This window comes from Mustela putorius, unplaced genomic scaffold (assembly GCF_011764305.1).
Source record: "Mustela putorius furo isolate JIRA1106 unplaced genomic scaffold, ASM1176430v1.1 tig00000759_pilon_pilon_pilon, whole genome shotgun sequence".
Classification (NCBI taxonomy): Eukaryota; Metazoa; Chordata; class Mammalia; order Carnivora; family Mustelidae; genus Mustela; species Mustela putorius.
In genome coordinates, this window is record NW_025421467.1 from 6,554,671 (window position 1) to 6,572,669 (window position 17,999).

The 17,999-nt window shown below is 38.3% G+C and overlaps 1 protein-coding gene across 7 annotated transcripts in view; it reads left to right on the forward strand.

Annotated features, from left to right (window-relative positions):
• The window catches only part of KLHL32 (kelch like family member 32), a 240,785-nt gene that overhangs the window by 206,654 nt on the left and 16,132 nt on the right, over nucleotides 1–17,999 (forward strand). For all 7 annotated transcript variants that reach the window (XM_045084237.1, XM_045084238.1, XM_045084241.1 and 4 more), the window contains one exon: nucleotides 1,571–1,665. In XM_045084237.1, the coding sequence (XP_044940172.1) occupies nucleotides 1,571–1,665 (95 nt within the window). The remainder of the gene's footprint in view (nucleotides 1–1,570; nucleotides 1,666–17,999) is intronic.

The window sequence follows — 17,999 nt, forward strand, 5'->3', positions numbered from 1 at the left end:
TTGTCTCTTGACATTATTTGTCTTACAAAATGTGACTCAGTCAAATGGCTGAGCTATTTTCTCAGGGTCTCTGTTACCTTCGTGCATCTTCTCACTTGGCTGAGAGAGGTCTGTCAGGTCCTTTCTTGTCAATAAATATGCACGTAGGAACTTTGAGATGATTAGGAGGAACGGGGGAATTGATAACTTTACAGAAGCAACATATTTCTTTTCTTTTCACTTCTAGTCCTCTTTTATTTATTTTGAGGTCAGGCATCTGGTCTTCATTGTTTATTACTGTCAGGTACGATTTCTGGCTGTATTCTCCTAATAACTAAATTTTAGAGCAGTTCTGGGCATAGGGGTTTGGTGGTGGTTCCGGCCACAGAGCAGTTCAAGCATTACCCAAGGCAACACTAGGTATGGACCCTCCTGATCCCAAGAGGGAATAAAAGGAAAGCAGTGAAAAATGTACCCATAAAGTTTCTTTATGGAGTTGAAAACTTTCTCTCCCTTGTCAGCGTACGTTGTAAACGTTCACAGGTGACCAGATCCCTTCTAAGCTGCTCTACCAAATAGGAAATTCACACACTCAACATGGTGGGCTGGACTGGCCCCTGAGGACATCTTCGTATGCTGAGTGGGGCGCTCGGCCCCTCACAGCTGCTGCTGGGGAGGCAACAGCAAACGCGGACCCAGTGTGAGGGGGTTAGATGCTTTGTGCAGAGCTCCTGTTTTTGTGAAAATGATCTTTAAGGCCCACCTACAAGTACTTAATCCTCTCCGAGTTTCTGTGGTGGCACCTTAGTCCCTCCGTCCCTGGATCTGCGATTCTGTCCGCTGGAGGATCTGGCTTATTTATTACCACAGTCAATCCGGTGTCAGCCTATCAATAAAAAGAGACTCTCTTACTCTCAGATGGCCTCCAGGAAAGAATAGGTGGTAGTGAGTTATTCTGTCTTCTTTTTTTAAATGGGAGAGGAAGCTTTCATTATTCTGGCGTGTCAGTATCTAGAGACTACCCGGGCTGGTCCCAGATCGGGAACTTTAATACAGTCTTAAAACGGTTGTGTATGTAAAGAAAGGGAGGCTAGTAACTTTATCAATCTTTTCTGTCATTTGCCTTCATTTGGAGGACACTTGGGGCCTGGCGGCTTTATTGACTTCTTGGGGTTGCAGCTGTTACTTTACAAATGTAAGCGCTTGCTTTAAAAGCATTTATGGAGCTGTTTTGCATTTTGAAAATATACCTTGTTTCCACCAGCTGAAGGTAATTGGCATAAAATGGAGCGTAGAACTCTTATTTTGTTATTGCTTATTATTGCTGTATTTAATGCTATATTTACCCACTTGGCTGGTGGATAAGTGTTTTGGCTTGGTTCTGACCTGACACAGATTCATTCTCTGTGAACGCATGGTTAATTCTTCCCTCTGAGTACTGGGAGGCGGTGATTAGTTGCCACAGAAATCCTGTGGAGCATACAAGTGTGCCACAGGGGGAACTTGTATCCTTCAGTGGCAAAAGGGTTAATTAAGACATGCAAGGAAATGGATTTATTTTTTTCTTTTTATTCAATTCTCTTTACTTTAGGCCAAAATGAATCTGGAGTTGCTGTCCATAATGAGAGAATATATTTAGTTGGTGGATATTCGATTTGGACAAATGAGCCTCTGGCTTGTATCCAGGTGAGTGGTTGAAGTTCCTTTTGAAGTTTGTTCAAGCGGTTCAGTGAGGTCACTTTGTGCAGTGCTGCTACTGAAGGAAGAGCTGTGTACATGTAGGAAAAGGTTTGAATTCCCTTTGTGCAGCGTGTTTAGACACTAAACTTCATCCTGCTTCCTAAAAATGACACCTAAGAAATGATGGAGCCCTAGTGAAAATAAAGATGGGGGGAGGGGGAAGCTTTGAAAATCTATATGATTAATGAATAAATAGATAACATAAAAATAAAAAATAAAGTATATATGATACTATCCTGGAAATGGGGAAAGTGGGATAACTTTCTTTTTCTCATAAACCAAAAAAAAAAAAAAAAAAAAAAATCTAGAAAGTTTTAGCAGTAGTACCATCACGCTCCCAAAACTTTACAAATGCCTCCTTCCCACACAGTTGCTTTATTTTTTGTACCACAATTTGTTCATTCCAGAAAGTCCCACCTACGAAGGTGTTCTTCCTTCCTGGCAGAAATTGGGAGCAGTAGGGGTTTATGATTAGTCTGATGGAGAGAGCCTGTGCCCCCAGACAATAGCCTTGGCACAGCAGCCTGTGAGGAGCATAGGTGAGGCAGGTGCCTGCTGAGCTTTTCAGAACAGTGATAGCTTTTGTTGATACACGTATTCAAGGTCTTATTATTTTATTTTTTACAATTGTTACCATAGTTGTTCCTCTGTTTTATGGGCTCTCTGATAATGTGTTGACATATATTAGGCCTGATTTACCCCTTGATGTCCAGAAAAATCTATCCTTAAAATTACCATTATTATCTAACCTCACCTTTAGGGAAGATTTTTTTAACCACTGCTTCATTATTTTTAATGTCACAGGACTATTCAAGATTTTAATTTTTTCTTCAGTTACATCTCATAAGGTATATATATATATTCTCAAAAACTTTTCCATGTTGTCCCAGTTTTCAAAATTGTTGGCATAGGGCACCTGGGTGGTTCAGTTGGTTAAGCGACGGCCTTTGGCTCAGATCATGATTCCAGGGTCCTGGTATCTAGTCCCACATCGGGCTCCCCTGCTCTGTGGGGAGCCTGCTTCTCTCTTTCCCCCTGATTATGCACACTCTCTCTCTCTGTCAAATAAATAAATAAAATTTTTAAAAAATGCTACCATATAGTTGTTTTGTTACCACTTAGTTATATCCCCTATTGTTTTCATAATATTGATTATTTTTTCTTCTCTTGATTTCTCTTGCCAGAGGTTTGTCTGGGTATTTAATATACTTCTCTTAACTAGATCTAAATCTGCAAGGATAGCCTAAGTATGAATGGATAGCCTAAGTATGAACAACATAATAAACAAGCTGGCCCTAATGGATGTGAGTTCTGGATTCAATAAGATAGAGTGGGTTTTTTTTAAGTTTATTGAGATATTATTAACATTTAATATTGTATTATTAATTCAAGGTATACAAAAAATGTTATATATGTATATATTGCTAATTGATTACCAAAGTAAGTTTAGTTGACATCCATAACCCGACATAGTTACAGAAGTTTTTTCTGTTTGTGATGAGAACTTTTAAAATCTATTCTCTTAGCAACTTCCAAATATTTAATGCAGTATGGGTAACTGTCATCACTGTGCTGTACATTACATCCCCAGGATTTATTTTTCTTATAAGTGGAGGTTTGTATCTTCTTTTTTATTGAATTCTATGTGAAATACAGTACAACAGTAGCTTCAGGTATATAGCATAGTGATTCAACAAGTCTATTCATTGTGCTGTGCTCACCACGGTGCTGACTACCATGTGTCACCATACAACGTTATTACAATATCATTGACTGTATTCCCTCTGCTGTGCCTTTTATCCCTGTGACTGCATAGTCCATAACTGGAAGACTGTATGTCCCATTTCCCTTCACCCATCTTGCACATTCCACTCACCCACCTTCCCTCTGGAAACTATCAGTTTGGTCTTTGTATTTGTAAGTCCCTTTCTTTCTTTGTTTGTTTTGTTTTTTTTTTTTTTAGATTTTACATATAAGTGAAATCATATGATATATGTCTTTCTCTGACTTATTTCACTTAGCATAATATTCTCTAGGTCCATCCATAATGTCACAAATGGCAAGATCTCATTTTTTATGACTAATATTCCATTTTATATAGATAGATAGATATAGATATAGATATAGATATATGATGATTAGGGATGTTGAGCATTTCTTCATGTGTCTATTGGCCATATATACATCTTTGTTGGAAAAATGTCTGTTCAGGTTCTTCACCCACTCATTTTTTAATCAAATTTTTTGCTGTTTTTTGATGTTGAGCTGTGTAAGTTCTTTACATATTTTGCATATTAAGTCCTGTCAGATATATCATTTGCAAATATCTTTTTCCATTCACTGGGTTGCATTTCCATTTTGTTGATGGTTTCCTTCACTGTGCAAAACTCTTTTTTTTTGGTATAGTCACAATAGTTTATTTTTACTTTTGTTTCCTTTGCTTGAGAAAACATATATATAAAAAAAAAGTTGTTAAGGCCAGTGTCTAAAGAGATTACTGCTTATTTTTTTTTTTTTTTTTTTTAAATTAACATGTAATGTATTGTTCTGCCTATGTTTTCTTTTAGGAGTTTATGGTTTCAGGTCACACATTTAGGTCTTTAGTGCATTTTGAATTTATTTTTGTGTGTGTGAGGTAAGTGGCCCAGGTTCGTTCATTTTGCATGTAGCTGTCCAGTTTTCCCAACACCATTTATTGAAGAGACTGTCTTTTCTGCATTGTATGTTCTTGTCTCCTTTGTCATAGATTAATTGACCTTGTGAATGTGAGTTTATTTCTGGATTTTCTATCCTTTTGCATTGATCCATGTATCTATTTTTGTCCCACTACCTACTGTTTTGACTACTGTAGCTTTATAGTATATCTTGAAATTTAGGATTGTGATACTTCCAGTTTTGTTCTTCCTTTGTAAAATTGCTTTTGCTGTTAGAGGTCTTCTGTGGGGTTCCATACAAATTTTAGTATTCTTGGTCTACTTCTGTGAATAATGCTGTTGGTTTTTTGATAGGACTGCATTGAATCTATAGATTGCTTTGGGCAATATAGACATTTTAATGATCTCAATTCTTCCAATCCATTAACATGGTATATCTTTCCATTTGTTTATGATACCATCATTCTTCTTTATTAGCATTTTATAGTTTTCAGAGTACAGGTCTTGTATCTTTTTGGTTAAGTTTATTTCTAGATATTTTATTCCTTTTTGTTTAATTGTTAATGGAATTGTCTGCTTAATTTCTGTTCTGCTACTTTATTATTGGTGTCTAGAAATGCAAAAAATTTTTGTGTATTTATTTTGTATTTTGTGACCCTACTGAATTCATTGATCAGTTTTAATAGTTTTTTTGGTAGAGTCTTTAGAGTTTTCTATGTATGGTATCATGTCATATGCAAATAGAGACAGCTTAAATTCTTCCTTACCAACTTGGATGCCTTTTATTTCTTTTCTAATTGCTGTGTCTAGGGCTTTGATTCTTATGTTGAATAGAAGTGACAAGAGTAGACATCCTTGTTTTGATTCTGATCAAGAGGAAAAGTTATCAGTTTTTCCACATTGAGATTGATGTTAACTGTGGGTTTGTAATATATGGCTTTTATTATGTTGAGGTACATTCTCTCTAAATACACTTTGTTGAGAGTTTTTATCGTGAAAGGATGTTGAATTTTGTCAAATGCTTGTTCTGCATCTATTGAGATAATCATATGATTTTTAATCCTTCATCTTGTTAATGTGGTGTATCATGATGATTGATTTGCAAATACTGAATCATCCATGCTCCCCTGAATAAATCCCTCTTGATTATGATAAATCTTTTTTTATTGCATTGCTGAATTCGGTTTGCTAAACTTTTAGTGAGTTTTTTTTTTTTTTTTTTAAGATTTGCTTATTTGAGAGAGAAAGAGAAAAAGGGGGTGTGGAGTGGGACAGAGGGAGAGGAAGAGAGATCTCCAGCAGACTCCACACCTAGTGCAGAGCCCAACAAAAGGCTCAGTCCCATGACCCTGAGATTGTGACCTGAGCTGAAACCAAGAGTTAGGTGCTCAACCAGCTGAGCCACCCAGGCACTCCATCTTTTGTTGAGAGGTATCATGGATATTGGCCTGTAGTTTTCTTTCTTTGTACTGTCTTTGTCTGGTTTTGGTATCAGGATAATGCTGGCCTTCTAGAATATATTTGGAAGTTTTCATTCCTCTTCTACTTTTAAGAATAGTTTGAAGAGATTAGGGAATAATGATTCTTTAAATGTTTGGTAGAAGTCACTTGTAAACTCAGATGCTCTTTTACTACTTGTGCATTTTAACCTTCATTTAGCTTTATTAATGATTACCCTACTGCCTTTCTGTATACCTATTGCATTTTTTTTCCTTTCATAGTTTTATTCTAATTACGGCCTCTTCCACTTAAGTCCTTTTAATGTTTCTTATAAGGGTGGTTTGGTGGTGAAGAACTCTTAACTTCTGTTTGTCTGGGAAACTATCTCATCTCAATTTTGAATGGTAACCTTGCCAGGTGGAGTATTCTTGGTTGTAGGTTTTTTCTTTTCAGTACTTTGAATCTATCATGTTACTCTCTTACTGCCTACAAATTTTCTACTGAAAAGTCAACTGATAGCCTTCTAATGTTTTCCTTTTACATAAATAGTTGCTTCTGCCTACCTGTTTTGAAAATTTGCTGTTTATTTTAAATCTTTGATATTTTAATTATTATGTATCCTGGTACTGACCTCTTTGGGTTCATCTCATGTTTCCTTCTTCAGGTTAAGGAAGTATTCAACTATTGTGTCTTTTTAAAAGTTATTTATTTATTTATTGACGATTTTATTTACTTATTTGACAGAGAGAGAGAGATCACAAGTAGGCAGAGAGGCAGGCAGAGAGAGAGGGGGAAGCAGGCTCCCTGCTGAGCAGAGAGCCTAATGTGGGACTAGATCCCAGGACCCTGAGATCATGACCCGAGCTGACCTGAGCTGAAGGCAGAGGCTTAACCCACTGAGCCACCCAGGCGCCCCTTGTGTCTTTTAAAAAAAGATTCCTGCCCCCTTTCTATTCTCTTCTTCTTGGGATCCCTGTAAGGCGAATATTTATTTGTTCACTTGAAGGTGTCTCCAAGATCTCTTAACTATTCTCGCTTTTTGAAATTCTTTTTTCTTTCTGCTGCTCATCTTGAGTGCGTCCCCCTAACCAGTCTACCAGAATGCTGATCTATCGTGCATCTACTAATCTACTGTTGATTTCCTTTAGTATATACTTCATTTCAGTTATTTTTCAATTCTCATTGGTTCTTTTTTATAGTTTTTATTTATTGAAGTTCTTACTGGGTTTAACCATTCTTCTTTCTGTCCAGGGAGCATTTTTATTACCATTATTTTGAACTCCATATCAGGTAGATTGGCTATCTTTATTCTATACAGTTTTCTGAAGTTTTGTCTTATTCTTTGATTTGGAGCATATTCTTCTGCCTCTTCATTTTGATCGACTTTCTGTATTTGTTGTTTTGAATTAGGCAGAATAGTTACTTCTAAACTTGAAGGAATGGTCTTGTGTATGCTTGTGCTCTGTGTAGACTGTGTGTGCCTGGTAATTTTAGCTAGCTGGATGGAGTTCAGCTGATGGGGCTGGGAGTTCCAGGGCCTTCTATGCAGGGCTTGCCTTGTTGAGACGGTCTAAGCTGAGATGGGCCTGGGTCAGTAAAACAATTTTTACTTTTAAAATTGTTCATTTTATTAAATAATCTAGAATGTCAGACCAGTGCATTGGTCTGACACTTCTTCCCTGTCCCACAGCATCCCCAGGAAGCGTAGGGGCATGGGATTCGGTCGGGCTCCAGCGCTCCCTTTATTCAAGACAGCATGGAAAGAAAGCCCAAAGGCAGATCCTTGCGTTCATCTTTCAACCGCCTCTAAAGAGGAAGAGGTCTCAAACCCAAATGGTCCCCATGAAATTATGTAGAACGGGGCAGACACGGAAGACACCAGTCCACACTCTCCCAACTCTCACTCTTAGGATTATTTCTAGTTTGGAAAAGGGGGAAAAAAACAGATGAACTATAATAAAAATGAAGTGAGCATTTTTTTTTTTTTACATTTTTTTTTTCTTAAGATTTTATTTATTTACTTGAGAGAGAGACAGTGAGAGAGAGCACATGAGCGAGGAGAAGGTCAGAGAGAGAAGCAGACTCCCCATGGAGCTGGGAGCCTGATGTGGGACTCCATCCCGGGACTCCAGGATCATGACCCGAGCCGAAGGCAGTCGTCCAACTAACTGAGCCACCCAGGCGCCCCTGAAGTGAGCATTTTTAAGAAAACATTGATGGAAACATCTGAACTCAACTCCAGAAAAAAGTGCTACCAAGGGAAAATAAAGTCCTGAATTCCTGAAATGGGCTCTAAGAACTAGCTGGAGAAGGATCCTCCAGGAATGAACCCTAAGAGCTCTGGACACTGTAGCAGGTCAGCAGACCTGGGCCCACCAGCCATGTGACCTGAGGCCAGGGGCCCCAGCGGCAGCAGCAGTCCCAGCGGCGGCAGCAGCCCCTCACAGAGTACTTTCCAGGGTGTTATAGTTGTCCTTAAAGCTCTTCAGTTCAAGGAAGTGCTTGGCACGTTTACTCTTCTGACTGGAGGGAAGGTATGTCACCTGGATGGTCGCCGGCGAGACTTCAGGAGACTGGGTCGTCTTTGGCCGCCGACTGGTGCTGTCGTTGCGAACTCCCACTTCGTGCTTTGACCACAGTAGCCAGCTCGCTCAGGGCCTCCTGGTAGCGCAGGTACTCACTCTGGCCAAAGACCCCGGCTCACTGAGGCAGTATGCCAGCTAGAGGTCCCAGACACTGCTTCTGACCACTCTGTCAGATGAGATCATACAATACTTATCTTTTTCTGCCTTATTTCACTTATCATAATGCAGTCATGGTCCCAGATTACCTTCTTTTTTATGGCCAGGTATTATTCTGCTGTACGTGTGTGTGCACACATGTGTGTATGATCACATTTTCTTTATCCATTCATTCATTGATAGACATTTAGATTGTTTCTATGTTTCTATGTCTTGGCTGTTACAAATAATGCTGTAGTGAACATGGGGACACAGATATCTTTTCAAGACAATGGTTTCATTTCCTTTAGATATATACCTAGAAGCGGAATTCTGGATCATATGGTAGTTTTATTTTTAGTTTTTTGAGGAAACCTCCATACTGTTTTCTATAGTGGCTGTACCAACTTATGTTTCTCCCAGTGGTTATTAGGGTTTCCTTTTCTCTATATCCTCACCAAAACTTATTTCTTGTCTTTTGAATGACGGCTATTCTAACAGGTGTGAGGCAACATCTTATTGTGGCTTTGATTACTGTTTCCCTCATGATCAGTGATGTTTACCCATTCATGTGCCTGCTGGTCATTTTTATGTCTCTGGAAAAATGTCTCTTCAGAAACTCTGCTTTTTTTTAAGCAAACATTTTCCCCCTGTGAGTTTTAGGAGTTCTTTATAGTGTTTTGGATATTAATCCCTTATCAAATGTATGTTATTCAAATATATTCTCCTGTCTGATAGTTTGTCTTTTTATTTTGATGACCGTTTCCTTTGATGTGTAGAAAAGTTTTAGTTTCATGAAGTAGTCCTACTTATTTATTTTTTCTTTTATTGCTTTTGCTTTTGATATTAAATCCAAAAAGTCATTGCCAAGATCAATGACAAGGAGTTTATCTCTGTTTTCTTCTAAGACTTCTATGGTTTCATATCTTATGTTCAGTCTTTCATCCGTTTTGAGTTGATATTTTTGTGTATGGTGCAAGATAAATGTCCAGTTTCATCCTTTTGTATGTGGTTGTCCAATTTTTCCAACACTTTTTATTGAGCAGACTGTTCTTTCTCTCATTTGTTTATTCTTGGCTCCTTTGTCATAAATTAATTGACCGTATATGTGTGGCTTTACTTCTGGGCTCTCTCTTTGGGTCCATTGATCTATGTGTCTATTTCTATGCTTCTACCATGCTTTTTTATTTACTATAACTTTGTAATATAGTTGAAATCAGAAAGTATGATGTCTCAAACTTAGTTCCACTTTCCCAAGATTGCTTTGAAAATTTGGGTTCATACAAAAAAATAACTCAAATACAAATTTGAGGTTTTTTTCTTTTTCTGTGAAAAATGCCATTGGAATTATGATAGGGATTACATTGCTTTCAGTAGTATGGACATTTTAATAATATTAATTTTCCCAATCAAGAAGCAAAGCATAGCTTCTTATTTATTTGTGTCTTCTTCAGTTCTTTCACCAATGTCTGATAGTGTCCAGTGTACAGATCTTTCTCCTCCTTGGTTCACTTCATTCCTAGGCATTTTAATCTTTTTGCTACAATGATAAATGGGATTGCTTTCTTATTTTCTCTTTCTGATAGTTTGCTGTTCATGTATAGAAATGCAATTGATTTTTGTGTATTTATTTTGTATCTTATATCCTTACTGAATTTATTAGCTCTCACAGTTTTTTTGGCGGAGTCAGAGTTTTCTACATATAATATCATGTCATCTGCAAATAAAGATCATTTTATGTCTCCCTTTTTGATTTAGATGTTTTTTTATTTCTTGTATAATTGCTTTGGCTAGGATTTCCAGTATAATGTTGAATAAAAGTGGCAAGAGTGGGAATACTTGTCAAGTTCCTAATCTTAAAGGAAAAGCTTTTAGCTCTTCACTGTTAATTGTGATGTTAGATGTGGTCTTGTTTTATATGGCTATTATTATGTTGAGGTAGGGTCTGTACATGCCCAGTTTTTTAAGAGTTTTTTTATCAGGAATGAAGGTTGAATTTTCTCAAATGTGTTTTTTGCATCTATTAGATTATCATTTGATTTTTATCTTCGTTTTGTTAATGTGGTGTATCACATTGGTTGAATTGATGTGTTGAACCATCCTTGTGTTGCTGGATATCAATCCACTTGAACATAATATATCACACTTTCAATGTATTGTTGAATGCAGTGTGCTAATATTTTCTTAAGGATTTTTGCATCTATATTCATTAGGGATATTGGACTATAATTTTCTCTAGTGTGCTTTAATCCACTTCATCACCTTTGTCTTTTGATTGAAGAGTTTAGTCCATTCACATTCAAGGTAATTATTGACAGGTATGTACTTGTTGCCATTTTGTTACTTATTTTATTACTGTTTTTGTAGTTCTTCTCTGTTCCTTTCTTTTGCTCTCTTCCTTCCTGGTTTGTTGGCTTTCTTTAGTGATTATACTTGGATTCCTTTCTCTTTATGTTTTTACGTATCTATTACTGGTTTTTGATTTCTGGTTACCATTATGTTCATATATAACATCTTATGCATATAGTGGTCTATATTAATTTGGTGGTCACTGAAGTTTGAATCCACATTAAAAACACAAAGTTTTTATGTCTCTCTCCCTTACATTTTAGGTACCCAGTGTCCTACTTCACATCCTCCTTTTACTTTGTGAATCCCTTGACTGATTCTTATAGATATACTTAATTTTACTTCTTTTGTGTTTCCTACTTTTTATTCTTGCTTATGGTCTTTCCTTTCTACTCATATAGTCCCCCCCCCATTTTTTTTTCATATAGCCCCATTTAATTCTTTTTTTTTCCTTTTTTTATTTTTTAAAATATTTTATTTATTTATATGACAGAGAGAGAGAGATCACAAGCAGGCAGACAGGCAGAGAGAGCGGGAAGAGGCTCCCCACCGAGCAGAGAGCCCAATACGGGGGTTCAATCCCAGGACCTGAGACCATGACCTGAGCAGAAGGCAGAGGCTTTGACCAACTGAGCCACCCAGGCGCCCCAATCCCCTTTAACATTTCTTGTAAAGCTGATTAAGTTGGTCATGGATTCCTTTAACTTCTGTTTGTTTGGGGAAATTTTTATCTATCCTGAATGATAGCTTTATTGGATAGAATATTCTTGGCTGAAGGTTTTTTTGTTTTTTCTTTTAGCAATTCAAATAAAACAAGCCACTCTAGTGTGGCCTGCAAAGTTTGTGCTGAAAAGTCAGCTGATACCCTTATGGGTTTTTTCTTGTAACTGTTCTCTTTTCTCTAGCTTGCTTTTAAAATTCTCTATCACTACTTTTTGCCATTTTAATTACTGTGTGTTTTGGTTATGTACCTCTTAGGGTTGAATTTTTTGAGGCCTCTCTGTGGCTCCTGGATCTGGATTTCTTTTTCCTTTCCTAGGTGTGGGAAGTTTCCAGCTATTATTTCTTTAAAGAAATTTTCTGTCTCCTTTTCTCTTTCTTCTCCTTCTGGAATCCCTTTGTTGTGAATGTTTTAAGTTTGATGGTGTTCCTGAGTTTTCTTAATCTATTCTCATTTATTATTATTTTTTTCTCTCTCTTGTTCAGTTTGATTGCTTTCCATCTCTCTGTTCCCCAGGTCACACACAGAACTATTCTTTTAATTCCTGCAGTCTACTAGTCATTCCATCTAGTGTGTGTTTTAATGTTAGTTATTGAGTTCTTTAACCCTGATTATTTATGTTTTCCCTTTATTGAGGGTCTCATTAAGGTCCTCCACTCTTTTCTCAAGTCAAGTATCTTTATGAGATTACTTTATTAAAAAGATTTTTTTAACATCTTAATTTTATTCTATTTTTTTTCAATGTTCCAAGATCCACTGTTTATGCACCACACCCAGTGGTCCATGCAATATGTGTCCTCCTTAACACCCGCCACCAGGCTCACCCTTCCCCCAACCCCTCTCCCCTCCCAAACCCTCAGTTTCTCAGAATCCACAGTCTCTCATTGTTTATTTCCCCCTCTGATTTCCCCCAATTCACTTTTCCTCTCCTTCTCCTAATGTCCTCCATGTTATTCCTTATGCTCCACAAGTAAGTGCAACCATATGACAATTGACTTTCTTTGCTTGACTTATTTTACTCAGCATAATCTCGCCAAAGAAGACATACAAATGGCTAACAGACACATGAAAAAATGCTCATCATCATTAGCCATCAGAGAAATTCAAATCAAAACCACATTGAGGGCGCCTGGGTGGCTCGGTGGGTTAAGCCGCTGCCTTCGGCTCAGGTCATGATCTCAGGGTCCTGGGATCAAGTCCCGTATCGGGCTCTCTGCTCAGCAGGGAGCCTGCTTCCCTCTCTCTCTGCCTGCCTCTCCATCTACTTGTGATTTCTCTCTGTCAAGTAAATAAATAAAATCTTAAAAAAAAAAAAAAACAAAAAATCACATTGAGATACCACTTATATCAGTTAGAATGGCCAAAATTAACAGGACAAGAAACAACAAGTTTTGGAGAGGATGTTGAGAAAGAGAACCCCCTTACACTGTTGATCAGAATGCATATTGGCGCAGCCACTTGGGAAAACGGTGTGGAGATTCCTCAAAAAATTATGAGATTACTTTAAATTCTCTGAAGCATATTACATCTATTTCACTTAGGTCTCTTGCTGTCATTTTTGTCTTGTTCATTCATTTGGGACATGTTGCTCTGTGTCTTCATTTTATCTCTGTGTCTGTTTCTTTGTATTGGGAAAGTCAGCTATGTCTCTTGCTCTTAAGAGTAGTGGCCTTCTGAAGAACAGGCTCTGTTGCCTGTTCACCAGAACCTGGCATTTCATGGGATATCTCCTGTGTGTGTTGTATATGCCATGCTCTCGTGGCTGAGCTACATTCATCTTTAGCCTGGTCCTTCAGTGGTTCTCTTTGCCTGTTATAGGCAGTAACAATACTGGACCAGTCAGGGGCCACCTTGAGTTGGAGTTGGGTCAGGTCAGGCTTTTGTCAGAGCACAGTATCACTGGACTGCAGGGTGCTCTTCTTGTATTATTTCCTGAGAAGCTTTTGTTGGTGGTTGGGGTGTGCAATCAGAGCAGATGTCCAATCCCAGCCCACTGCTGGGCCTATAGTTGAACTGGTTTGTATGGTTTTCTTCCCTACTCCTTAGGGCAGGAGTGGTGGTGCTGGGAAGGTGCTGGGGTGGTGGTAACCCCTGTTGGTGCTGCTTGCACACTGCCACACTTGTGGTACCACTTTGGATGGACTTTTGCTAAGAGTGTGTTGGAGGGAGTGAGTCTACAGGAGAATGCAAGGGTGGGTGTGGTGGTGGTGCATGTGATGTTAGCAAGGTTTGCACTGTTCTGCTTTGAGAGGAAGTCTATAGCCACTTTGGAAAACTCCTGCTAATGCCAAGAGGCAGGGGCTGGGTCTGCAGGAGAGTACAGTGGTAGGAAGAGCTCTTAGCAAGCTACATGGAACTCTTTATGCTGAGATGATTCTTGCCAGGTGTCTATCTAGGCTGGGGTGCAGAGGAGGTAAATGGCACCTGCAAACTCTTTTGTTCCTAGAGAAATCTCCCAAAGATCTCTGCCCCTCCAGTGCCTGCTCTGATATTAATAAACACATCTCTAGCTCATATACCCCAAGCAACTTTCAAACTGCTGTTTCTATACTGTATCTCAGTGGGTCTGTTATGATGTATCTTTTTTTTTTTTTTAAGATTTTATTTATTTGACAGAGATCACAAGTAGGTGCAGAGAGCCCGATGCTGGACTCTCTCCGAAGACCCTGAGATCACGACCTGAGCCAAAGGTAGAGGCTTAACCCACTGAGCCACCCAGGCACCCTCTTATGATGTATCTTTAAGGGTATAGACATCATTTCCTATTGCCATCCTGTTCTCCCAGAGCTGAGTATGCTGTTTTTCAAAGTTCTAGGTGTTAAGCCCCCCTAATTTTAAGAACTCAAGAAGTGAAGCCCCTCTGGCTTTCAAAGCCGAATGTTGTGAAGCTTGACTTCCCAGTAGAGGTCCCCTTATGCCTGGGGGACCTCGTGTGGGGTCTGCTACTTCCCCTCTTGTACCTACAGCACTGCTTCCACCCCCAGACTGTCCTGCATGTTAATTTGGCTCCTAACCACATCTCCACCCTCCCTTCCCTCTTCCATGTGGGCTTTTTTCTACATTTACCTGTTGAGTCTTCGGTCATTTTCTGGGTTATTTGCACTGACGTGGGCATTATCTAGGTGTATCCATGGGACAAGGTGAACCTAGGATCCTCTTAACCTCAATCTTCCCCAAAGGCTTAATATATTTGTTTTTTAGAAAGCCAAAATTCTGGTTAGATCTGTGTTCCAACAGCCATTTTGATGTATAAAATCAGTCATTTTGAAAATGTTTATTCCCATGGCGGACACAGTGGTGGTATGTTGAACATATAAAATTGAGAAAGGCTTTTAGGAGCCTTTGCTATTTAGGGGTAATAAGTGTGCTTATAAGCATGTGGGTTGTGACGTAAATAGATGTTTGGAGGGGCGCCTGGGTGGCTCAGTGGTTTGGGCTGCTGCCTTTGGCTCGGGTCATGATCTCAGGGTCCTGGGATCGAGCCCCGCATCGGGCTCCCTGCTCCGCAGGAAGCCTGCTTCCCTCTCTCTCTCTCTCTCTCTGCCTGCCTCTCTGCCTACTTGTGATCTCTGTCTGTCAAATAAATAAATAAAATCTTTAAAAAAAATAAAAATAAATAAAAAAAATAGATGTTTGGAATGGAAGTCTCTATAGATTATATACTTGTCATATATCATGTTTCATTTTAGTTATTGACAACTGGTTATAGGTTGTATTATTGTATTATTATTCATTCTGAACTGTAGTTCAAATACTTGCTTACTTTATCCATGACTAAGGAACTATTTATTTTGGTTAAATAACATGATATATTGAGAGTTGCAGAGGCTACTTATGTGTTCAGAGGCAACTGCTTCTTTATTGCTTGCAGGAAGAATATCAGAGAAGGTAGGTGAGAGAGTGGAATCATTTTTATGAGAAAATGGATTAGACAGTAGAAATTTCTAACCACAAACCAACAGGTTAAAAAGTATAGGAAAATGTGGTGGAGAAAATAGTACATATGCTAAATATATCAAAGTTTAAGCTTTTAATTAGTCACACATCTATATAATCCTTAGATTCTAAAGGCATGGTTGATTAAGATTAATGAAGATCAGACTTAACTAGTTCAGAGATATTTAATATCTCTTTAATATCCAGAAGGACTAAAGTCATTTTTTGCTCTTGAAAATACCAGAAAATAATCAGTTTCTTTAGGCTGCCTCTTCTGAACTCCAATCAAAGCTTCTTTGTTACTTGTAGGATTCAGCTACATAGGGATGAAGCATTTCAGACATTGAGAAATATGCTATTTTATTTCCTTCTACTACTTGACTTAGCATAGACTACTTGATCCCTTACAAGAAGAACCCAAACAAGAGAAAAGCTGAGATGCTCTTAAATTAATGCTTGTTTAAAGACTGAGATTTGGACTTGTTAGTGAAATAACTCACGGAAAAAGCTAAGAATAGATTTGTAAGGGAAGGGTTCTTTTTAATTAGTGGGGGTGTAAGAATTGTCTGGCACAGGGGTTGACTCTACCCTGATGTGCTGTGGAGGAGCAGCACGTAAGGGAGCAGCTGCGTAAGTGTGCAAGTGATTAGTCTGTATTTCCAGATCACCTCCACTGCTCTTCATTTACAATTACTTCCTTTTGGCTGGAGGATATACTGCCAAGCTGGCACCTCGTTCTCCCAAACGCCTTCTTTCTGCCAGTTTACAGGGGAGTGTTTTGGAGAAATACTGCCAAAACTTCTTTTCCCTTCTCGCAGATTAAATAAATTACATCTGCTTAACATATGCAGTCTCTGTTGGCCCAGGAAGCCAGACAAAAGCTCTCTGGATGATGACCTCAACTGATATTTTGTCTTCTAAAAATGTATTCAGTTGGGGAGGGAATATTGTGCATGGCACAAAATCTTTGTTCTCTCTTTAGTTGCAATTGCAAGCTCACCTGTTGGCTCTACCACTTACTGTATGACCTTGAGCAAGTCACTTCACTTTCTCAGTATCTAAATATTCTTCTTTATGCATTGAAGACAACATTTACTCTTATATAATTGAAGGTAAATAATGAAAGGTCTTTGGTTTCTATATGTAATGAAATACAAATCGAAATCCCACTGGGATTTTCCTTCTTCTCCCAGGATAGGGAGATAATACTTGTCAAATTGATTTTAAATTTTCTCTAGGAAAGTTAAATATATGAAAACAAATTTTCATATATTTTTTAACACTGCATGAGTGAGACTTGCCCTAACCAGTCAGACAAACTGTAATGTAGTACAGCCTGATGATGCACAAACCAGCAAAAGAGAGTGAAAAAAGGTTTGTAGCATATAATAAAATATTTTAAATTAGTAGAGCTTGTGTATTTTGTTCAACAAATGGGATGGAATAGCTAAATGTCCATTTGGGGTAAAAATAGAAGTTTGATCTTTTATTTTAGGCTGTAGTGATTTCCTCCTTAATGCACTTGGATCCCCAAATCTCAATGGCTCCTTTCATCTAAAGAATGATTTTTGTCATTAAAGCCTTAACAGTTATTCAACTAAGTGATAGATAAAGGCAGGATTGGACAAAATCATTAAAGAAGAGTGCCAAGAAGCCTGCTCTTGGGATATTAAGGCATGTGTACACTTAGGATGCAGGAGGAAAAAAAGGGGACCAAAGGTGGGTAGCAACAGGACAGTGTCGATTAAGAACAATTAAAAAAAAAATCATGGGATCTGAGAGATGAAAGTTTCAAATAAGGTTAGAGGAAGGTCGAGGTAAAGAAAGTTGAGGCTTGGAAAGGGCCTGTTGGGTTCAACAAGTAGGATATGACCAGCTTTCTTTAAGAAAGAATTTTTCTAATACACATATGGTCCCTGACTTAAGATGGCTTGACTTAATGATTTTTCTTCTTTACAGTAATGCAAAAACAATACACACTCAGCAGAAACCACACTTTATATTTTGGATTTTGATCTACAGGCTAGTGATATACAGTACAATATGCTCATGATGCTGGACAGTGGCAGTGAGCCACAGCAACTAGGCAGGCATGCAATCATGAGGGTAAACAATCAATATACTCAGCACTATTTTGTACTCACATAACCATTCCACTTTCAGTATAGTACTCAATTACATAGATACTCAATGCTCAATTCATGGTTTTTAAAGATTTATTTATTTTAGAGAGAGAGAACAAGTGTGCACAAGTGGTGGGGGGCAGAGGGAGAGCATCTTCAAGCAGACTCCCCGCTGAGTGCGTAGCATCACATTGGCTAGATCCCATGTCCTGTGAGATCATGAACTGAGCCAAAACCAAGAATTGACACTTAACCAACTGAGCCACTCAGGTGCCCCTACTCTTTATTATAAATTAGGCTTTAGGTTAGATAATTTTGCGTAACTGTAGGCTAATGT